General features: G+C 39.9%; 1 protein-coding gene, 1 non-coding gene and 1 pseudogene across 2 annotated transcripts; 1 reads left to right on the forward strand and 2 right to left on the reverse strand.

The window, feature by feature from the left end:
* Positions 1–4,145: 4,145 nt before the first annotated feature.
* Positions 4,146–4,208, reverse strand: LOC136152014 (U7 small nuclear RNA). Its single transcript, XR_010660172.1, has one exon. It is a non-coding gene; the product is annotated as a U7 small nuclear RNA (small nuclear RNA).
* A 795-nt stretch (positions 4,209–5,003) lies between these two features.
* SNRPC (small nuclear ribonucleoprotein polypeptide C) lies at positions 5,004–16,198 on the forward strand. Its single transcript, XM_065913136.1, has 6 exons — positions 5,004–5,079; positions 5,430–5,472; positions 9,348–9,456; positions 11,695–11,784; positions 13,153–13,257; positions 15,851–16,198. Exons 1-6 carry the CDS (start codon positions 5,072–5,074, stop codon positions 15,973–15,975), a joined length of 480 nt encoding a protein of 159 aa, XP_065769208.1. The 5' UTR covers positions 5,004–5,071; the 3' UTR covers positions 15,976–16,198.
* LOC136151490 (small nuclear ribonucleoprotein G pseudogene) lies at positions 6,932–7,354 on the reverse strand (annotated as a pseudogene).
* Positions 16,199–24,419: the final 8,221 nt, after the last annotated feature.

The raw sequence follows: 24,419 nt of genomic DNA on the forward strand, positions 1-24,419 counted from the left end.
AGAGTTCAAACTTGTAAAAGCAAGGCTCCTTAACCCAATAATTCCAGTTCGAGAAATTTACCCTACAAATATACTTGGATATGTGGCATTTAACCATGTATGGCAGCATCTTGAAATAGCCAAAGACAGGAAACAATTTATGTTCATCAATTTGTTGTTGTTGTTCAGTCACAAAGTTATATCTGACCCTTTGTGACCTCATGGACTACACTATGCCAGGTCCCTCTGTCCTTCACTATCTCCTGGAGTTCATGTCCATTGAGTCAGTGACGCTATCTAACCATCTCATCCTCTGGCGCCCCGTTCTCCTATTGCCTATAATCTCTCCCAGCATCAGAGTCTTTTCCAATGAGACAGCTCTTCACATCAGGTGGTCAAAGTATTGGAGCTTCAGCTTCAGCATTAGTCTTTCTAATGCATATTCAGGGCTGATTTCCTTTAGGATTGACTGGTTTGATCTCCCTGCAGTCCAAGGGACTCTCAAGAGTCTTCTCCTGCACTGCAATTTGAAAGCATCCATTCTTCGGTGCTCAGCCTTCTTTATGGTCCAGCTGTCACATCCGTACATGACCACTGGAGAAACCATAGCTTTGACTATATGAACTTTTGTTGGCAAAATGATGTCTCTGCTTTTTAATATGCTGTCTAGGTTTGTCATAGCTTTCCTCCCAAGGAGGAGGCGTCTTTTAATTTCATGTCTGCAGTCACTGTCCGCAGTGATTTTGGAGTCCAAGAAAATAAAATGTTCATAAATAGAGGATTTAATAAATTGAGGTACATTCATGCATGAAATACTATGTCTGTGCTCAGTCACTTCATTCACGTTCAATTCTTTGCAGCCCCATGGGCTGCAGACCACTAGACTCCCCTGTCCACATGATTCTCCAGGCAAGATTACTGGAGTGGATCGCCATGTTCTCTTCACAATGAAATACTGTGCATTTTAAAAATAGAAACAGGAAACATATTTTATGTTTGCACATGCATAGTCTATCTCTGGAAGGACATGCAAGAAACTGGTAAGAGGGGTGTGCCTGGTGAGTATACTCTTCTGTGGTTTTCTAATTTCACACCGTATGGTGGCTCAAACAGTAAAGAATTTGCCTGCAATGCAGGAGACCCAGGTTCAATCCCTGTGTTGGGAAGATCCCTTGGAGAAGGAAATGGAAACCCACTCCAGTGCTCTTGCTTGGAGAATTCCATGGACAGAGGATCGTGGCAGGCTACAGTCCATGGAAGTGCAGAGTTGAACATGACTGAGAGACTAACTTGCACTTTCGTATTATTACCTATTCAAAATTAAAGAAGTAAAATTCATTTTAAGTGTGAAATAACCTTAAGAAAAATCGAAAACCATGGGTGTATTATAAAGTAGTTTGCAAACATTGTGAGTTTTTAAAATATCACACGAAGAGTTCAAGCGCATTTCAAGCTCACTTGGAATTTTCATCAAAGATCTAGGGGAATGAGCGTAACAAATGAGCTCCAAAAGTGTGAAAAGCAGCCCTTTATAAGAACTTTATATGACCCCAATTGGGCCATAGGCAAGCTGTGAGGGAGATAACCCTTTGGAACTAACGGTTGATAGTGGAAAAGAATTTCCAGACACAGAGTAACTCAGAAAGAAGTGAGCTTATTGAAAGCAAAGAATGGAGATAACATGGGTACTTTGAACACAGTGGGCCGACCTCCTGACAGACCAGGGAGAGTCGAAGGGACACTGTAAGAACAGTGGGCCGGCTCAAGGGCTTTTCTTGGGTTGGTAGCCAATTTTTATAGTCTCAAGACAAAGAAAGTTCCAACTGGAAGGGTGGCATTAGGTTAGGGTGCCACAGGGTGAGTACTGGGATAGGCATTTTTGCCCAATATGGGGTCAAGGAGCTGGCCATTAAGGATCAGGGGCGCTTTTGGCTATGGTTACAGTGGGGTTCAGTCAGTTCTGTAAATGACCTTGGAGATGGGGCCCACATCTGTGGCTTTGGTACAAGGCCTCAGACCTGTGATCTTGGGACAGGACTCCACAGTAAGGTCATCCTCTGAGCTCTGAAAGAGGTCACTCTAAGCACTGATCTTCTGGGTATGACTTGTTTGCTGTGTCGGGTCTTGGTTTCGGTGTGAGTTCTGGAGCACGGGGGCTCAGCGGCTGTGGCGCCCGAGCTCTCCAGTGTGGCACGCAGACTTCACTGCATGTGGAACCTCAGTTCCCCAACCAGGGATCGAACCCGTGCCTTCTGCATTGGAAGGTGGATTCTTAACCACTGGAACACCAGGCAAGTCCCAACTCTAAGTATTTAAAACTGAGAATTAGTTTAGGTAGATGTTGGCAGGGATAAAAAATGAAACAGAGAACAGTGAAATAACCCAAAGATAAGCAATAGCAAGCAGTTACTGCCACCCTTAAACTGAGAGGCAGGTGGTTATGGAGTCACCATGCGGCTGGGATCATCTGCTAAAAGTTGGAGCCAAAGAGATATGAGGAGAGAGCTTGAGGTTTGGGGGTGGGGATGGATCCTTTAGTTTGGGGACAGGATGAGGGTGGGGATACTCTGGCTTCTTCCTTGATCCATCCCATCTCCAGAAGTGTCTACCATTGATGGGGCCCAGCAACTCAGTGCGGTGCCCAGTCAGCCCAGGAGTCCAGGACATGAAGCCTTTCCTTATGGGGTCAGCCCCCCACTGCCATGCTGAAAAGAGCTGAGGACGATGAGGAATGGATTTGAGCGTAAAACTGGCCCAGGATCAGGACAGAGAGGAAGGAGGAAGAAAATCAAAACATAACTCATGAATCTTTCCCTTCAAGAATAGTCAACTCAGGCTGTTTGGACGAAGTTGGGTTAGTAGCACTGTAACATTAAGGCCTAGACAGTTTCCCCAAAATGTTCTTTATAGCTGGTTTGTCCAAACTAAGATCTAACCCTGGACCACACACTACATCTGGTTGCTATGTCTCTCAAAAATATTTTAATGTAGAAAGACACTATTTTTTAACTTAAAAAGGCCAGTTGTTCTATACAGAATGTACCACCTTCTGAATCTGTTCACTGCCTTTTGCTTTACTTTAGATCCTCTTGCCTATCCTACTACATACTTTATTAGACCCAAGTTAAATATTTTTGGTAAAATTATATGATAATTGATGGTGTCTATTAATGTTAGCCTCTGATCAGGAAACATAATAGTTGATTGTTCTACACTAATGACGGTAAAATGAAGCACTGTACTAGGGGTGGTGAGAGCCTGACAACTTCACTGAGCAGTTAACTTTAAAGGCCAGAAAATAATTTTTGTGGTATATTTAACCTTGTTAAAGCTCAGTTTCCTCATCTGAAATATGAATAACAGTGTTGTTGAATAGATTAAATAAGTAATACATTTAAACTGTGAATGAAAAATGTTGCTTGCCATATCAACAAACAAAAGATGTGACATCAAGCCAGCAGTCACTGCAGGCACTCTCAGTGTGAACACTGAGTGGTTTCAGAGTAGAGGAAGGCAGGCTACTGGCCCTAGACAGTTAAGATGCATATCAGAGGAATAATTTCAGTATGTCCAGACTCTTGTCTCTTCCCATACATAGAAAAGTGATAAATTCATTAACTTGAGATGTCTGATTTTCTTTAATTACTTTTGATTTTTCTTTGCAAAACTCCTATATATTCTGGCTTCTCCCTTACCTCTTCCAAGCAGTCCCTCAGAGGCTGTCTTCTGGGTTTAAGCTCTCAGTTTTGTCCAATAAATAAAACATAACTCTCAACTTTAAGGCTGTGTTTTTTTTTTCAGTCAACAAAAGCACTTAGGACATAGTCAACTTTCAAATAAAGCAACAATTATAATTATTTTGGTTGCAACTGCACCATTGATGAATATGGAGCAAAGGCAGCAAGAGCTTCTCCTTCCAGTTCCTAACACTATTTGTGTTTTCTGAAAGAAGGGTCAAGTCATTTCCGAGTCTGATACACCAGGCAGAAAGTTTGGCCTTGTTACTAGAACAGGTTATACCTATGGACAACCTTTTTTGTTTTTTTTTGCCAGATGCTTGGCTCAGTTCCCCTACCAGTAATTGAACCAGGGCCATAGCAGTGAAAGCCCAGAATCCTAACCACTAGGCCACCAGGGAATTCCCTGGACAAGGGACTTTTTTTGTTTTTTGTTTTCCAGTGTGTACCAGAAAAACCTGCTAGACAATTTCTAAAAGAGTTGTAACACTGGACAAGTGACATCTAATAGTTTCCTCCTATGTAAAGATAACTTTCATTTGTGGAGGGCTTAGTATGCACACTGTAAGGAATTCTGTACAAACATTTCCACATCTAATTCATCCTGACTCCACAAGTAAGAACTATTATCCATATTTTGCAGATGAGGAAATTGAGGTTCAGAAAGTAATAATAAGTACACTCATATGCTACTGCATTATAATTAGCACATGCAGCATAGCTAAGAAGCAGCGACCGGATTTGAAACTGGGGATTCTGCCTCCTCCGGGGGTTAATGAGCTCACAAAGAGACGGTATATAAACCGGCTTGCGCCTGGGTTTCTTGCTTTAAGAAACCTATCATTTCTCAGTTGTCACTTTGTCAGGAAACTTTCTCTTTTTCCAAACTGGACTCTTTCATGCTTCATTTCCTCCTTCATTGTATTGCACTTGGCCCCATCTAACCCACTACCTACTAACTTTATTGTCTTTCCCCAACTCGAATATCAACTCCACGAGGGCAAGGATCTTGGCCTGTTTAGTTCACTGCTGTCTTCTCAGCATTTATACCAGAATGAACATACTTCCGGAAAGGTCGAGAATCTCGCCTTCGAGATCGACAATTGAACCTCGCCGCGACTCTTGGTACCCCCACTTTCCACCCGCATCTAGGTGAAGAGACGAGCAGGACAAGCCCCGCCCCCCTCCCCGCCCACGACGAAGTTACCGCCTGCGTAACGCAGCTGGAGGATTGGATGACTGGGATTGGATTTCTGAAGTCGCGTTTTTCTCGTCACTTCCGCTGCGTCGGCGCTGACTGAGCGCGTCACTTCCAGGCGGCGCGGAACGGAGTTGCTAACGGCCTGTGGAGCAACATGCCTAAGTGAGTGGGGGCCTGTACTTGGGTGTTCGCCGCCACGGTTACTTACTGTCTCCCTGCCGGAGAACGCAGAGCGGGCTCTGGCTCCGGTAGCCTCTGGGGGAGCGAGTGGGTCAGGGGAAGGACGGACGACCCGGATTTCTCGTTACTCCTTTTCGAGTGCGGAGGTCGACTCCGCAGAGGCAGCCAAAAAGCTTAACTTGTATCAGAACGTTTTGTTTCAGGTCTTCATATAGTGAATAGGTCTTTTACTTTATTTTATATTTCAGCTTCAGTGAATAGCAGCTCTGATGGGCATCTGTTAACTGGTTGTCATCTTCTCTTTTTTTCTTTACCTCCCCCCCTTTTTCCAGATTTTATTGTGACTACTGCGACACATACCTCACCCATGACTCTGTAAGTAGTATTTCTTTTCAGTTTCAAAAAAAACCGTATGCCTGCCATTTGCAACAACGTGGATAGACTTAGAGAGTATTATGCTTGGTGAAATAAGGTTGTCAAAGAAGCATACTCTTTTTTATCACTTATACGTGGAACCAAATAGAGGAAGCAAAACGGATGTGTATAACAAACAGACTCACTGATACAGAGAAAAGCTAGTGGTTACCAGTAAGGAGAGAGAAGTGGGGAGAGGCAAGATAGGATAAGGGATTAAGAGTTTTAAACTACTATGTATAAGATAATTGTACAACTGAAGGGAAATATCGCCATTATTTTGTAACTTGAAATTTATTTGTAAATTGTATGGCCTGTGAATTACAGCTCAATAAAACTCTTACTTTTTTTTTTTTAATGAAAGGAAACCTAAGCAAAGCCTTGTATGTAATAAATTAGATTTAAAAAAATTTTTGTAATTTCCGCTTTTCATCTAGCTAAGGTTTAAGGGCTACTGCTTGAAGAAACTACTTGGGGTGTTTGTTTTTCCACCCTTCCTGTAACTGTATTTATAATTCAAAGTTAATCTTCCATCAGTCAGTGTTTTCAGTGGAGATCCACAATAATAAAAGCTTTAGCAAGTTTAAAGATGAAGAAAAAAGTCTGTGACAAGTAAAACCTCTAGGAAAATGTCCTGAGGTTCTAATATTTGTTTGTGTCAAGCTCTCAAATGTTTGACTGACTAAACTGGAAAGAAATGCCTACATTTTGAGGAGAATATTTTGATTAAAAAAGAATTAACAGATAATAACAACAAGTAAGATTGAATATTGTGTGTCAGGCAGTGTTCCACATGCTTTACAGTGTCATTTTGTTTAATGCTCATGATAATCCTATGAAGTTAGTATTATCTCCCATTTTACAGAGAGGGAAGCTGAAGTAGTGTGGATAAATAATTGGATGTTAGAAAACCATTAAGTTGTGTAGAGGTGGAAGATGAGCCAAGCAGTCTAACTCCAAAGCTTCTATGCCATCAACTCTCAAATTTTTCATTTCACGGTCCCTTTACACTCTTAGAAATTACTGGATGGTAGGTTAAATGATTTATCTCCATTAAAATTTTCTGTATTTGAGGTTACTTAAAAATATTAATTCATTTAAGGTAATGACAGCAGAAGTAACACTTTAAAAGTGAAAAATAGCTATTTTCCAAAACAAAAAATTTGGTGTGAAGAATGACATTTTAACCTTTTTGGAGTCTTCTGTAACATCTGACTTAATTGTCTTCTACTTTAAATCTGTCACACTTTGTTTTGGTTGAAGTATATGAAGAATCCAACTTCACATATATGTGGGATCTAGGAGTACTTTAATATTGTTTTGAGACCTTTGTGGATATTCTTTAATATTCTTGTATTACTGCACCAAAACTCAACACATAGTTAGTTGCAGTTTGGAATCTAAACCATGTCAAGTGCTCTTTTTTTTTTTTGGCTATTACAAAAGTTTATTTAACAAAAAAGTTCAGTAAGAAAATGTACACAACCCAATTTTTCTGGTAGTAAAATGTGGAGAAGGGGACACACGGAAGCAGTTGATTTCTCTGGTGAACACAGCCATTGTTCATACTCGTTCCAAGGCTTCTAACATGATGATACTATTTCCTCGTATTACCACCATTCCAATATTGTTCTGTTGCCCACTAGTTGCCATCTCCACACATTCATCTATCACAAGATTCATAAAGGGATCAAATCCCCGCAATATTCCTTGGACATGTCTGCCACCATTTAATTTCATTGATAACTTCTTGTCCATAAATTTCTTCAACTCGGGAGGGTGTGCTTTGCTCATGATGGCTACTCTACGAGCTCAAAGAAGCCTCCAAACGGAATTTGAGCGGTCCCTCGTCAAGTACTCTTAACATTAAAACTCACTGGTCTGTCTTGCACTTTGAATGGTGTCTGAGCCACACCTTGAGAACTGCAGCTCTCAAGTTTTTTAATCAGAGACCTGATTAAACCAAAATTCAATCATGATGTCATCATGAATAGTAGCTGCAAGAAGTTAACTGATTTCTCTGTTGTCACTTCATTTGGAATTCTAACATATGGTCAGCTGTAATTCAGCATTAATAGATTTGTGGAATATGTATTTCTTCCTCCTAAAGAAATAATAGTTGTACATATTATATTATTACAGATTGGAGGAGCCCTCTCGGTCATTTGGTATTAGTAGCTTGCCTACAAAGCTCTGTCTTTTTTGTTTTGTTTTTGTGTCCCTTACCCCCTCTCTAGGTCAAACCCTTCATTGTAATTTTCTGAAGTTTGTGTGGGAGGCTATGCCTTTCTACCCTTTTCCAGTGCTATTTTGTCATATATTCATTCTGCTTGCTAATGCTAGAATTCAGAAACTTTAAAAGTCTCTCTTTATAATAAATATCTCTTTATAAGACATGTCAGGAATCCCTATAATACTGTTTTTCTAACACGATACCTTATGAAAATAAGTTTCCACGGTGACTGAAGCAGTCCCTGTGGTGGACTTTGAAATGTATAGAAGGTTCAGTGCTCTAACTTTTTCCTGGTTCTTAGGCATGATTTTGTTATTAGGCTTAAGGCATCATTGTGGTATTAGTGTAAGAAGTGCCTGGGAGACAGGGAATGGTATTAATATTTTGAGATATACACCAGTTTCTGAGATACACAGTTTCTGCTCATGTGACAGTGGTCACATCTGCTACGGCTGAAGCAATCATGTGAAGGGAGGTAAGAGGGAGGAAGGCAGTCATGAGGTGCATTTGAATGCGATCTGGATTCCAGACCTTGGTTTGCTACTTACCATGTGTTTTGAGACACATCTTTAGGCATAAATAGAAGATGATAACCTTGTGGTTTTTAAAATCAATTTTATTGAATTACATATATTCAGTTAAATGTGTATATTTTAAGTGTACAGTTTGATGATTTGTCAGATGATTACAGCTTGCTGTATGCATAAAGACATAGAACATTTCCGTCACTCCAGAAGGTTCTCCTGTGCTTTTTTGTAGTGAGTCCCTGTGCACCCCGACCTTGACTGATCTGGCTTTTATGACTAAAGATCATTATTACTGATTTTAAACTTTATATGAATGGAGGCTTAGATACTCTGTATGTTTGATTTCTTTTGCTTAGCATGGTTTTGAGATTTGTCTGTATGCATATATCAGCAGTTCATTCTTTTTGATTGGTATTTCACTATATTGTGCACATGTGGTCTCATGGAGATTGAGGCACTACTCGTAAAGTTCGTAGCATGATGTCTGGCATGTAGTAAAAGTTAAATAAGTGTTAACTTAAAAGGTTAAGTGTGTGAAGTTTCTTATGTCAGTTTTATCTCAGTAAAACTGTTAGATGAGCTAAAGGTCTGTGAGGGATTCACATAGAATCTATATTCTAGACTTATGGTCCTTTAAAAGACCATATTTCCATAAACTGTTATTTAAATGTATGTAAGCCATATTGATTTTCCATAGAATAACCTAAGAAAGGGCTCTAAAATGATATTGTGTTTTAGATCAGTGGATTGCACACCTTTTCTTCACATGCCAGATTTTAATTATTTTAGGTTTGTGGGCCATACGGTCTTTGTTGCAGTAACTCAGCTTTGCTGTTGTGGAGAGAAGATGTAGACTCTCCATAGACAAAGTCAGGTAGCTGGGCCCTGGTTTAGATAATACATGCAGTAGGTAAATTACCACTGTACATTGCTGGAAAATGTTTTTAGTGATGCTTTGGCACCCAGCTAAAGCTGCTAAAGGTAGTGAGGCTACCTACAAAAAGGTAAGGCTTCAGAAAATTTCTGGTTTCAGATTATTTGTTTCTTTGACTGATAACTACCTTTTTATTTTACAGCCATCTGTGAGAAAGACACACTGCAGTGGTAGGAAGCACAAAGAGAATGTGAAAGACTACTATCAGAAATGGATGGAAGAGCAGGCTCAGAGCCTGATTGACAAAACCAGTACGTTGCAGTCTCCTGTTCTGATGGGGTAGAATGGTCCCATTCTTTCTTGTCCCTGTGTCTCTGTTGTTTTTCAGAGAAGCAGCTCATTCTGAATGATAAATAGGGTCATTCTGATGTGCTGAATAAAAGAAGTGGAAGGTCGTTGGTTTCTTGGGGATATAGGAAAACATTAATATTAATTTTTGACATTAGAGCAACCAGATATTGGTTAGACTAGGAAGTTGGGTAGAGAAGAATGAGTAGTCTAATGTTTCTCTTGATGTGGACCAGATTTTGTAGCAAATTTATAACCTCCTTTATTGTGATTTGTAATTTTTAGATTGGTTTTCCTATTACAGTGTGAAAAGGTAGAGGTGAGTTTGTAGTTCTCTTTGAAGAGACTTATTCTTCCTGTCCTGACAAAGATAACTGGTCACAAAGGAAGTAACTGATAAGACAGAATAGTCTGGGTATGTTTTGGACTCTTGCTGTACATGCTATACTCGTTTCGTTTAATTAGGAACATTTTTGTTGTTTGGGGTGGTAAGGTACAAAGCATTGCCAGAAAGAGGTACTGTATTTTTGTTTTTTTTTTTTTAGGTTAACTTTTTTTTTTTATGTTCAATTCCATCGAGATACTGTATTTTTATGTTTGATCATCCTAATGTATCTGAAACATGGCCTTTTCTAATTGTTCATCGTACCCACAGCTGGCAGGCAAATGTGGACTTTGATCATGGTGTGGTTTTTTTTTTTTTTTTAAGCAAGACTCATGAAAAATTTTAAGCTCAGTAGAAGGAGAACTTTAAAGAAAGAACCTCCTGTGACTGCCACACCTGTATCATTCAGCTGCAGCATTTTCTTGTTTATACCAAAGTTGTCTAACGTAGCACCGTTGATATTTGGGGCCTGATCGTTATTTGTCGGGGGCTCTTCACGCACTGTAGGCTGTTCAGCAGCACCTCTGACCTATACCCAGTAGCTGCCTGTAGCAGTTCCCAGTATCTCCATGAGCTTCCTGGTGTCCCTACGGGGACAAAACTGCCCCTTCTTGAGAGCCACCAGATACCTTCATCTGCTTCCTTTCCCCTCCTGGATTATTATGGGACGAATTTCAGAAATTATCTCATCTGGGAAAAAATTGTAAGAATGAGTAAATGTTGTTGATGAAAAACATTTAGAGGAGAAGTGAGCCCTTGGGGATGGACTTGATGTTCACGGTTGTGTTGAGTCCGCTACTGAGCCAGTGGCATTGCCACTCCCTCTTCGGTCTTTGCAGGCTCTCCTGCACAGGATGTGGGAAGTGTCCTGATTGGAAAAGCCTTTATTGGGGGATATGATCCCTTAGAGAGAACAGGCTCTTTGGGGGCTTATGAATAGCTATTCATAAATCTCTACTCAGGGTCATTTTTTGCATCTGGTCTTCGTGAATTATCAGTGATCTCCTTGAGTGATTTGACCTCCTTTGCACTAGTGAGGGTGGAGTGGAATGGGGGAGTGTCTGGGCTGCAGACTGCACTGACTTGAGAAAGTCATATTCAAGAATAGACTTTATGCATGTGTATTTTAGTGTTCATTTATGACTGTTTTCCCAAGACAAATATAAACAGTCTTCAGTTTCTTTTGTTTTCATTTGGCCTCATGTTATCTGAGAGAAAAATTAAACGGTAATTGTATCAGACATTTTTTTAAAGATCATAATCTCTTTCAGAGCAGGCCCTTGGCTTTGAATTTGAAATATTTGTTTCTTTAACATCTCTTAGCTTAGTACATTAATTTCAAAACTGGTGAACCAAAATATTGTTTTGATGCAGGAAAGCATATATAGGAAGGACTGAAATTTTACAAAGCCTGGCCTCTGGGCACTTATCACACATTTTTCAAATAAAACTGAACAGCTTAAATTGAGTATAAACTGCATCTGCAGATTAGAGATGACTGCTTCTCATCAGTAAAACATTTATAGGTGGGAGGTTTTCACTCAAACAGTTAATTAGTCTCTCATAGTTATTTAGCCATAGGAATGCTGATGAAATAAAACTTGGTTAAAAAACCCAGATCAGTAAACCAGTTAATTGCAGTTTTAGCTGGTGAGTACTTAAAGTTGAGTTTGACCATGGTGTTGTAATGCTAGATGAAAGATTTTTAGAGTGAAATAATGGGACCTTTAAAGATTGAAAAGAACGTGGTTATTTTAGTAATTAAATGGGTTGTTGAATTCTTATTTACCGTTGTTTTTATTTGCTCTCTCCAAAGCTGCTGCATTTCAACAAGGAAAGATACCTCCTACTCCATTCTCTGCGCCTCCTCCTGCAGGGGCAATGATCCCACCTCCCCCCAGTCTCCGTAAGTTTGTAAAGTTTTTACCTTATTACGTGTAACTGGGAAGATTATCCTTGATTTACTGAGATTCTCTCACAGTAGGCTTTCAGATGCTCATCAGATGAATGTTGTTGTTGTTCAGTCACCCAGTCATGTCCGACCCTTTGTGACCCCATGGACTGCAGCACGCCAGGCTTCCCTGTCCCTCACCATCTCCCGGAGTTTGCCCAAGTTCATGTCCGTTGCATCGGTGAATATATAGACAGTAATAGATGACAGCTTCAGTGGTATAATTTCTGAAATATCTTTAGAGTTACATTCTTATTGCACTATTACTAGGTCTCAAGTGGGTCTGAGACAGATAGAATGGATAGCTCCGAATGTACCTGTGATTATGAGCTGATGTATAAAGAGGTATTGCTAAGGTATTAAATTATTTACTGCTATGAATGCAACACTGGAGGACTGAAATAGCTGATAAACTCAGTCTCTCCCAAATTTGTAACCCATCTAACACCAATATATATACCTTGAGAAAGACAAAAATTGCATAGTTAGGAGTGGGTCAAAGGACTTTTCTGTTCGGGAAGGTTTGTTGTTTCTGCAGAACAGACAGGTGGAGATAGAATAACTAGGCCTAAGTTCTTTGTCCTTCCTGTAAGGGTTCAGATTGAAATTGAACTCAGAGACCTAAATTCAGTCCTGTAAGTAATCATGGATATAAACACAGAGAAGTAGGCTAGACCGTTAGTGACCCACCAGTCCCTTCTTGGAATCTTGCCATCCTGGGACCTGATCAGGCTCACAGCAGCTTAAGGTCATCTCTCTCCCCTAGTCTGTCCCAACTGGCTGGCACTCAACTCCATTATTCTTAATAGTAGAATAGGCAGTGGTATGAATGTACATAATTAACCTCACCATTTCCTTATTGTTGGATATGTAAGAAACATACATATGTTTCTCATGTAAGTTGTTCCAGATTGTTGCTGCTGTAAAAGAGTCAGGAATATCTCTGCATATATGTTATCATATTTCCAAAGACTCTTTTAAACCTAGGTTTTGATTTAAAAAAAAAACACCTGAATTTGAAATTAGATACTTGTTGCTTAAGATCATAGATTTTTTTTTTTTTAAATAGAGTATAGAGTTTAAAATTTAAAACTATTGGAATTTAACTTGGGAAACTTATCTTCACTTTACACTTCTGTCTGGGAAGGCTCGTTTTTAGTCATAACGTAATTAAAGTTTTGTAGCCAGCTATTATAAAACAAATCATAAAAAACGACAGAATTATTGCAGAATTTGGGCCAGGTCATGAAGCCCTATTTCATTAAAAAGAGAAATTGTTAATATACAAGAACATCTCAGTCTGAGGCCCATTTTTTATTTCAGCGGGTCCTCCTCGCCCTGGGATGATGCCTGCACCTCACATGGGGGGCCCTCCCATGATGCCGATGATGGGCCCCCCTCCTCCTGGGATGATGCCAGTGGGGCCTGGTAAGTTTGGGTCTCTTTCCTTCTTGGATGCTCCATTGTGTTCTAGCTTTTGATTTAAATAGAATTCTTAATTAGCTGTCTAAATGGACTGCAACAAATTACATTTGGTGAATCTATGATAGTAAAAAGAAGTACTTTATCAGTGTAATTGGATGGTATCCAAAGACCTTGTGCAACTGAAAGGAAGATAAGACTGCCTGTTTTTTTTCTTCTCCTCTGACCCTCTGGTTTACTTGCCCCTCCTGACTTTTGGCTGATTATAATGAGGAGAAGGGTAGATACATACTTAGGCTGCTGCTTTCCTCAGTTTTGTTTTGGAGCAGAACTGCCCCCCTATTGCTAATTTTAATCTTTCAGGTTAAGTGGGTTAATTAGTAATTATGAAAAAGGTCTTAGGCCTGGTAGTTTTTTATTCAGAAGGGGAAAAAAAAACTTATACCTCAAACATTTGATGTTAACATAAACATAAATTTACATTGATTCGTAGTTTTCTGATATGCAGTCAGGGCCTTTGCTTTGAGAATGAATCTACTGACTGGAACATCATATGTTTCTTGCATAAACCAGTAAGCCATACTCATAATGCATCCTTTACCAACTTTAGCTTCATTTTTCTTTGAAGTGGTTAGAGACCTTGTGAGGCAGTTTAGTTCCTATTTTTTATGATCTTCTCGCCTGCCAAATTTGTGAGTACATTGGGCGGATGATTTGCCTGAGTCTTTCTTAGTAATCAGCGTAGTTTTTACAGAAACATTTCTTTTTCTGTATTTGTATTTCATTGGTTTGCAGAATAAATTATTTAATTAGAGTACATACAACTGACATAAGAAGCCTACACCCCAACTGGTAAGACAATATAGTAGCTTCCTGGTCAGAAGCAATCAGTATGCTTGATGTGGGTGTCATTTAGGGGGGAAAAGTTTAGATGAGGAAAATTCCTGCCTTACTGGCTTGTAAATCCAGAACACAGTCTAAGTGATTCAGATGTCTTAAATTCTTAAATTGGGGTCACAAATTCAGATTCCTAGAGGGGTTAGGGATGTGAATTGGGAAATGCTTTGACTCATGTAAAGTAAGCTTCTAGAACTCAGTATCAATGTGTGCTTGACATTTGAGAATACAGGCGTGGTGTTGCTAGTTTGCCTGAGTATTTTGTTGTTATTTTTAGCCAGGATAAAATAATAAAGTATGGCATTTCACTAAAAATAATTGAGTAGTTGGGGAGTGGGCAGGGATAAGAATGGGTGGGGATAAGATAAAGTTGACTATGGGTGGATAATTGTTGAAGCTGGTTGATGGGTACATGGATGTTCATTATATTCTTTTTACTCTGCTTGTGTATGTTTGAACATTTCCACAATAAAAAGATGTAAAAAGGAATACTTTTTAGTTACAAGACATATCAGTTGCCATTGCTGACAACTAATTAAGGTTTAATGCACTATGGAGACCAAAGAAAACAAGTGTTCAGGGGCCTCATTTAGTCTTTGGTCTAGATCAGTTTCTTCTAAGAAACTGATACAGGTGATGCTGAATACAGGTTATGTTATGGAGGTAGTCTTAATAAGATATTTAGAGTTTAATATTTTCTGTTTCTGCTGAAATTTATCTTAAAATAAATTCTGTACCTGTTGGATTTTGTGTTTTTGCATATATTTGTGTTTTGCTTTTTGTGATAAGGCTATATTCAACTTTAAATATAGTTTTCTCTTGAACCATTATAAGCCTTTAATCAAAATGATTTAGTTGAAAATAAATAATTAGGTAAAATCTGATATTTAAAGAGAAGCTACGTAACATGAAAATTATGAGGCATAATAATATAATTAATATCGTGAACCCAACACCCAGCTGAGAAAGTGGAACATTACCAGTCCCATGAAGCTGCCTGTGTTCCTTCCCAACCCTCACCTGTCTGCTTGCCCTCCCTTCCCTGGCTCATTTATTTGGCTGGTATTAATTATATTGATGGGACACTTAAAAAAAAATTCATTTATAGTTTCTGAAATGCATTAGAAAAATCAGATATGTGTGTGTGTGCTAATTGTTATAAATCACATTATTGCCTATTATTTTTCTTGACTTGAGCTAAGTATGGTTACTAACAGGTTCTCAGCATGGGCCTCCTGCTCACCTTTCCTACAACTCCGAACAAACGCTTAGTGGTAAGATTGTCCTCTGTGCCTGTGTACATTCATGAACTAGCTCCTGGTTATATGGTGGATAGAAGTGATTAAAAGAGCTGACTGAGTAACATGTGACTTAGCTGTGAATTTCCCTGAGTGAGAAAAAAGGTCAATTTAGGGAACTGGTCCCTGGTGATTTCTGGAAAGCAATCTATTAATAGTTTCCCCCTTACTATCATTAGATCATGATTCCCATATGGTTCTTGTGTTGACCTTTTTGTTTTTTGTTTGAGAATGTCTAAGTAATTTACAGATGTGATGGATTTGTTGCATTTCTTCTGTCAAGTATGTCTTTTTTCCAGCATTTTGCAGGGGGGGCTACTTTTTTGTCTTTAATTGAAGTCCCATCAAGCTCTCATAAGTAGTATTTTTGACTCTCTTTTTTTCTTTTTTTGTTTTGCCTACAGCTCCTGGAATGAGGCCGCCTATGGGAGGCCACATGCCAATGATGCCCGGGCCCCCAATGATGAGACCTCCTGCCCGTCCCATGATGGTGCCCACCCGGCCAGGAATGACCCGACCAGACAGATAAGGAGATTGGGGAGCCTCTTTATATCAGTTTTATATTACTTGTACTTCACCAGGAGATCATGGTGCTGTGACTCGGGGTGTTTTCTAATTGCATGACAAGGAAAACTTGTTCCCCCTTCCTATCAGAGAGAGTAGTTTTGGAGGGAAGTAGTGGGACAGAAGAAACAATTTTCATTTGTATTGTGAAATGTGAAAATAAAATTGTCAACTCTTTTAGTTAAAAATGTGTTCCCTTTTTTCTCCCTTCTGTGTTCTTTTTGTATTATAACAGAGATTCCTGTTATCTTTCTCTAGCTCATTTTCCCTTCAGCATGCCCTCTGCCTGACATTGTTTCCCTTAACTGTAGAGTGGGTCCCTGTGGGGTGCCTTGTCTTTATTTAGTAAAGTTCGCTTGTGCAAAAACTGGTAAATCCAACACTTGTAGAGCTTTTGTCGATTAAAATAATAAAGAGCACCTGGTTAATTTTTCACATTAATAATACTTTGTGTAGTAAGTGGACAAGTTTAATTTAAAAGAAACATAAACTTCTTTTATGCTGAAGTAGGGAAAAAGGCTTCACAGAGAGTGCATGTCAGCTTGCCAAGAACTGCCTTAACCTCAGCTTCTCCTTCACTCAGCTCCTCTTTTTCTTGGGCTTCATATAGAAAATTCTCTACTAGTAATAGAAAACTTAGGCAGATTTTATTGTGCAGAAAGTATCTTGAGAACGTCATTTGTTATGTCACCAGGCTATAAGAGGAGGATATTTTCAGGGAGGCATCTAGAAAGTAAGCCATTGCCACTGTCCAGCTTAGTGTAAAATCTAAACTCCTGTTTGATATTACAAGTGGGAGTAAACATTGTTATAACCTCTGGGGAGGGCAGTTTGGCAGTATCACTCAGAATTACAGTACTTGTGTCCTTTGACTTAGCGTTTCCAAGATTTAGCTTATAGGTAGACTTGTATGAAATGACATGTGTACAAGGTTATAGCAAAAAACTGGAAATCACACTGGTGTCTGATGAGAGGGGACTGATCAAAGATGTTAACATGCACATCGTGGCACATACCATGCATGTTGAAACAGAAAGGAAGTTCTGAACCAACGGGGAGAGATTTCCAAGATACACATTGTCCCGAATCTTGGTTTGTTCACATAACAATGTCTTGTTTGCTGCTGTCCTTTTGTAAAGGAAATACCTGTATATGCCTGTGGGTGCTTAAAGGATCCCTGGAAGGACAGTTCAGCAACTGGAAATACTGGTAGACTGTAAAAAGTTAAAGAATGGCTAGGGGACAGGGATGAATGAGAAAGGTTTGCCGCTTTTTTGTATCTGTTGGATTTTGAATCATTCTCTATTGAAAAAAGCCACCTTTGCCATCTGAGGCTATTATTAAATGTGATGCTATGGCAGAGGGTGCCCTAAACCAACAGTTTACAAACTGGCTGGTGATCAGAATTACAGAAGACCTTTCCCAAAGTAAAGATTCCAGATTTGGGGACTTGGTGGCCCAGTGGACTGCCCCTTCCAGTGCAGGGGCACAGGTTGAATCCCTGGTCAGGGAGCTGAGATCCACATGCCTTGCAGCCAAAAAATCAAAACATAAAACAGAAGAAACATTGTAACAAATTCAATAAAGATTTTTTAAAAAGATCCCAGATTTTGATTCCACGTATCTAGTTTAGGGCTTTGGAAATTTGTGTTTTGAGAAAGCTCCCTAAGAAATTTTGATTATTCAGTGGGTTTGGTAAGCTCTGTCTTAGGATCTATTATACTCAAGAATACAACTGTGTATATGTGTGTGTTCATAATTTTTAAAAGATTTGTAGTTAGAAATTTAAATGATGATAGGTTGATTGCTTTTTTTCGTAGAAACTTGTGAATATTTTGAAGAAAAGCTACTTTAGGCAAATAAACCACCATATCTAGGTAAACAAGAGATTAGAAAGAGATTAGATTCTTACATCAAGACGATCTTTATGCTCAGCCTCTGTAGAAGCTAAGTCAGCTTCTTAGTCTGAGCTTTTGCCAGAACTACTTGTTGCTTTTTAGTTTTTTATTGTCACATCTTTTTAAGGAGGACTTAAGTCTCAGAAATTGATAGTTTGTGTGTCTTTTATAGTTTACATTTGTTTTTAAAATCTTCTGCAGGCTTAAGGGTTTGTTAGGGAAAACCTTGCCAGTCGAGCTTATATGTGACTCAGCAAGTTTCTGGTTTGGATGGCTCTGTCAGGTCCAGGGTAAAGAGCCTGTGGATACACAGGAAGCCCACAGGTATCTATCTAGGTTTTTAAAAATACCCTCAGACACTAGGAATAACCCAGGTTTTCCTAAAAGGAAGATTTTTCCACAGTTGTTTTTAGGGTTGAATTAAAGGAACTGAACCTAGATAGCATATTAAAAAGCAGAGACATTACTTTTCCAACAAAGGTCCGTCTAGTCAAGGCTATGGTTTTTCCAGTGGTCATGTATGGATGTGAGAGTTGGACTGTGAAGAAAGCTGAGTGCCGAAAAATTGATGCTTTTGAACTGTGGTGTTGAAGACTCTTGAGAGTCCCTTGAACTGCAAGAAGATCCAACCAGTCCATCCTAAAGGAGCTCAGCCCTGGGTGTTCATTGGAAGGACTGATGCTGAAGCTGAAACTCCAATACTTTGGCCACCTCATGCGAAGAGTTGACTCATTGGAAAAGACCCTGATGCTAGGAGGGATTGGGGGCAGGAGGAGAAGGGGACGACAGAGGATGAGATGACTGAATGGCATCACCGACTCGATGGACATGAGTTTGGGTAAACTCGAGTTGGTGATGGACAGGGAGGCCTGGCATGCTGCAATTCATGGGGTTGCAAAGAGTCAGACATGACTGAGTGACTGAACTGAACTGATCCACTCTAGAAATAGAATCTTTGAAAAAAGTGTTTTACAAAGTTTCAGGAAAATAATATGACTTAAAAGTTTTAACAGTGAACAAAAGTGGGAATAAATAATTCTAAAGAAGGTTTTCTTTTAAATTTTATTAATTCCTTTTAGGGCAAACTATTATTATAATGAATGATTATCATATGTTTCCTTTGTAAGAGGCTTAAACTTAGTGCTATTGCTTTATGCCTTTAGACATCTGGTTTTAATTCTAAAATATGAGTCAGCTGTAATGTGAGCCTCTGTATAAGTGTAAACCAGAATCTACTAGATATCAAGAACTGAAGAAATTAAGGTCAATGTGGGATAACATACTTGTTTCCTTCTCTATGGGCAGATCAAAAGCTATGAGGAGGGTTTTGAAAGTCCAAGCTGTCATCATGTCTGCTGTCTGGCTTTAATGGTTTGTCAGAATGCCAGACCCCTTAATTTCAAGCTGCATGAGAAATGGGATCCTTGTGTAGAGCTGCAGGCTAACTTGGTCATCCTGTATGGAAAAAGTCCAGTGATGATTAAGTGTGTGTCCCATTTACATAACTTCAGTCAGATGGTTTCTTTCATTAGGTGAACAGAAGGAAAAACCCTGGCTGACCTTAGGTTTCCATGACAGAAGTGTCCCAAAGACTTGCCCAGTATATTGTTCACATGAAAACCTTAATAAACATTAACTAACTGAAGATGTTTCTTTCTCTCCTAATTAAAAACATAAAGGTTAGTCTTTCTGGCACAGGATCAAATACAGCATCTAGAATAGTTCATCAGACAAGTGCAGGAATAAAATAAACTGTATGTTGTTTATTGTTCTTGCTCTTTAAGGGTCAGGGTGTGTGTTCAGTTACTCAGTCATGTCCCACTCTTTGTGACCCCATAGATTGTAACCCACTAGGCTCCTCTGTCCGTGGGATTCTCCAGGCAAGAATAGTGGAGTGGGTTGCCATTTCTTCCTCCAGGGGATCTTCCAGACCCAGGGATCGAATCCTTGTCTCCTGCAGATTCTTTATTGCTGATCCACTTGGGAAATCCTTAAGGGTCAGGGTGGTAGATTTCACACTTACAGAAAAGTTGAACTACACATGCAGTATTAATATACCCTTTGACCAGCATCACCCATCACCTTTTGTTAGCTGTTAGCATTTCACCTCATTCACTTTATTATTTGCCCTCTGCTCGCTCGCTCTCTCTTTTATTTGGAAACATTGGAGAGTAAATTGTTTATATTATGCCCTTTACCATAAATACTTAAGTGTGTATTTCCTAGGAATAAATATATTCTCTTACACACTGTGGTTTTAGTTATCAACCTTGATTCAATAGTCCACCAACCATGTTTCATATTTGTTCTTGTATTTTTTTCCCCTTTCCTGTACAAAATCCTTTCTGGAATCATGTACTTTTTTTGGGTCACATCTCGCTAGTCTCCTTTTAATCTAGAACAGCTCCTCACCCTCTCTTTGTCTTTTATGACCATCTTTTGTTTATCTCACCATCTTTTGTTGAATAGAATGTTCCTCACTCCTCATTGTGGGTTTGCCTGATGTTCCCTTATGATTGCATTTGGGTACACGTCCTCAGTTGCATCCCTGGGATATCATATTTCTAGGCAGGTACACACAGGCATCCCCCCTTGTTGATGATAGTATTTGATCACCTACCAGGTGATTGTCCAATTTCTCCCTACTTGTTCCTTTTGAGTAAGTATCTTTCCCTGGCTGTCAGTTAAGAAAAACCCATAAGACGACTTATGTCCTTATCTAATGATGAGACTTTGAACTCAGCACACAAGGCCAAGATCTCAAAGCCCTTTATAAGTATTTAGCTTTCACAGGGACCCTTAGAAACAAGTCTCTTAATCCTGCCCGTCTCCTTGTTGCCTGTACATCACATCTACTTTTGGGGGATGGTTGTTGAAAGAATACAGAAGTAAAAGGTAGGACAAAGAATTTTACCTCTCCATTCAAATGGTGTATTTCCCTCCTCTTCACCTTCTTTAAGTCTCAGGCCTCTGCTGGAGAGAGAAGCATGTAAAGAGGTCAAAAAGAAGAAAAACAGTAGAGCCTAGGGTGGCAGTTTGACATTACTGATTGCTCACCCTGGTACCTCTTCCTATCCTTAACAAGAGAACATCGAATTTTTATCTGGATGCATGGCCATCTGCAATGCATTCCCCATAGCATGTAACTAGGTGAGGCCAGGTGGCAAGAGAGAACTTGCCTTTTTTTCTATCCTATTCTGTTGACAGGAATGTGGATATGATGTTTGCTTGAAATGCAGGCAATATCTTGGACCATGAATTGGTAACTAAAGATGGTGTTAGCAAGGTAAAAGGAGCACAGGTCCCTAATGGTTGAATAGCTGCTATGTTCTGCCTACCTTAGACTTCTTTTATGTCAAAGAGAAGTAAATATTGAAGTCACGCATTATCTTGAGCTGAACCCACCTGACTGATAAAAAGAGATACTTTCAGAGGAAAGTATTATTGATGGGCTGAGGCGACTAGGCGACTTCCCTAGCAGTGCAGTGGTAAGACTGCTTCCCGTACAAGGGGCGCAGGTTTGATCCCTGGTCAGGAAGCTAAGATGCCACATGTCACACTGCACAGTCTCCCTCCCCCTGCCCACCCCCCACCCCCGACAAAAATTGCCCTCCTGTGGGAAAAGCCTGCCTAGGGTGTGCCGCTGTAATATTGCTCTGAGTTTGGACACTGTTCTCGGTGGGAACACAGTAGTAAAAGTCCTTCCTCTTTTGGAGCTTACGTTCTAAAGGGGGAGTCAGACAGTAAACAAAAATACCACTGTGAGGTGGTATGAGCCATGAAGAAAAGGGGCATAGGTAAAGGCCCTACGGAACGGCAGGCAAGGGATGGGTCTGTGGGAAAGACATGAAGGGAGTGGTGGTTGGTAGAAAGCTGTGCAGGTGTTTAGGGCACAGGCTTTCCAGTAAGTACCGAGACCTGAAGCAGAGTCTGCTTATTCTTTTGGAGGTACAGCAGCAAACAGCTAAAACTGTGGACAGTGATGGACGTTTTATTACCTCGATTGTGGTGATGACTTTACAGGTGTATAGTGAAAGTCACTCAGTCGTGTCCAACTCTTTGCAACCCCATGGATTATACACTCCATGGAATTCTCCAGGCCAGAATACTGGAGTGGGTAGCCTTTTCCTTTTCCAGGGTATCTTCCCAACCCAGGGATTGAACCCAGGTCTCCTGCATTGCAAGTGGATTCTTTACCAGTTGAGTCACAAGGGAAGCCCAATAATGTATTAAGTATGCTATTTACGCCTGTTGAATTTTAGTGAAGTAGCATTAACCCACTGAAATAATGTTCTAATGTCATAGTAAGTTGGGAGTTGCTGAGGCAAGCCACAAATGTCAAGAAGCAAACTAAAGACAGGTGGGCTTGAAAGAATTCTGTTGGTCATAAGGCAACCAAGTATTTTAAGTAAGTCTATGCAGATGCTGAGTATAAAAGTTAATATTTGGGGACTCTGGGGTTTTCATGCTGTTGTTTAGTCGCTGAGTCATTTCTGACTCTTGGGAACCCTTGGATTGTAGTCTGCCAGGCTCCTCTGTCCATGGGATTTCCCAGGCAAGCCTACTGGAGTGGGTTGCCATTTCCTTCTCCAGTTACAGGTGTATATGCATGTCAAAACTTTAAAAATTATATACTTTAAATAATATGTGTTCTATGTCAGTCACACCTCAACTTGTTTTTAAAAGTTAAAACTACCACAAACTAGAAACTACTCTCAAGAATCTTTATAGACAGTGATACCAGTTCTTTGCTATTCAACCCTTTTGTTCTTGAGTTTTCTATAAAACTACTTTTCCATGTTTGTATAGTGTTATTTTCCTTTGGCCATTGTGTATGTCCTTTTTTGTCCCATACAAAGCACACTATATACAAATGAATGATTTTTTTTTTTTGACTGCGCTGCATGGCTTATGCGATCTCAGTTTCCCAAACAAGGAATGAACCCAGGCCACAGCAGTGAAAGAGCTAATCCTAACTACTAGACCACCAGGGAACTTACTAATCATGAATTACTTTTTAAGCAATATCTTTATTTATTTGTTTATTTGGCTGCATCAGGTCTTAGTTGCCGCTTCTGGCGTCTTTCACTGTAGTGCACATACTCGCTCCTTGCAGCGCACAGGCTCCGTAGTTGTGCACAGGCTGCAGACCACGTAGGCTTAGGCATGCAGGATGTTAATTCCCTGACCAGGATTGACCCTGTGTTCCTTGCATTGCAAGGCAGATTCTTAGCCACTGGACCACCACCAGGGAAGATCCCCAATCATGAATTGAGAGATGTGGCTATCCTGCCAGGCAGGTTAGGAAAGCTACTGTCCCTGAAATACAGTGATTACCTAGGTGTTTTTAAAATGTATGGGTTGTGGAATATGACTCAGTAATAAAAATGAATGAACTTTGATATAACAATTTGGATGTATCTCAAGGGCAGTATGCTGAGTGAAAAAAGCTAGTCTGAAAGGGGCATCTACTGCATGATTCCATCTGTATAAATAACAAAAATTATTGAGATGAAGAACAAAGCAGTAGTTGCAAAGGGTTAGGGATGGTGTTGGGAGTGGAGATGAGGCAGCAGAGAATGACTGTAAAGGGGTGACATGAGGGAGAACTTTGTGGTGATGCAATAATCCTGTATTTTATTGTGGCAGTGGTTACACAGGGCTACACATCATGAATGACAGAGTTACACACATGCATCCCCAGTATCAGTTTCCTGAGTTTTACACTGAACTGTAGTTGTGTAAGATATAACCATTGTAGGAAAGTGGGTGAAGGATACATGGGGCTTCTCTCTATTATCTTAATGACTTCCTGTGAATCTATAATTATTTCAAAATAAAATTTTTTAGAAAAATATATGGACTTCTGCTTCCAGAAATATAGAATAGGTGTACATTTCTCTATTCCTACTGAGTACAACTAAAACCCTGCACATTATAGACATAAAAAGCAAGCATAAGAGGGACTTACCCGGTGGTCCAGTGGTTAAGAATCTGCCTTCCAATGTCGGGGATGTGGGTTTGATGGCTGTTTGGCGAACTAAAATCCCACATGCTGCAGAGCAGCTTAGCCCACGCACCCTAACTAGTGAGCCCTTGTGCTACAGCCTGCATGCTCTAGAGCCTGTACTCACAACTAGAGAAGCCCTCTCACACCACAGCTAGGAAAAGCCTGCTTGCTGCAGTGAAGAGCCCATGTGCTACGACAAAGACCCAGCGCAGCCAAAAAATTAAAACAACAAAAGACAAGCATAAGAAACTCTGAAAGGCAGACAGAAGGAGGCTGACCTGCTAGGGAATTGTGACCCAAAGAACAACATAATGAGCTCTCCAGATTTTCTGTTTGCCTCAAAGGTGCCAGACTTGGAGCTGAAGAAGTTGGAACCAGGAAACTCCAAGGGGCAACAGACAAAAATGCACTCCACGAAAAGTCTGCTTCCTATAGCCAAACAGAAAAGAGGTGGCTTAGCGAGACAGAAAACTTCTAGACAATAACCACTCTATTCCAGCC

Source organism: Muntiacus reevesi, chromosome 20 (genome assembly GCF_963930625.1).
Source record: "Muntiacus reevesi chromosome 20, mMunRee1.1, whole genome shotgun sequence".
Taxonomy (NCBI): domain Eukaryota; kingdom Metazoa; phylum Chordata; class Mammalia; order Artiodactyla; family Cervidae; genus Muntiacus; species Muntiacus reevesi.

Bases quoted from the DNA above. Each gene is read 5' to 3' on its own strand.
- SNRPC (XM_065913136.1), top strand. The intron at 9,457-11,694 runs GTACGTTGCAGT...CTCTCTCCAAAG, and splicing joins GAGCCTGATTGACAAAACCA to CTGCTGCATTTCAACAAGGA. The intron at 11,785-13,152 runs GTAAGTTTGTAA...TTTTTATTTCAG, and splicing joins CCCACCTCCCCCCAGTCTCC to CGGGTCCTCCTCGCCCTGGG.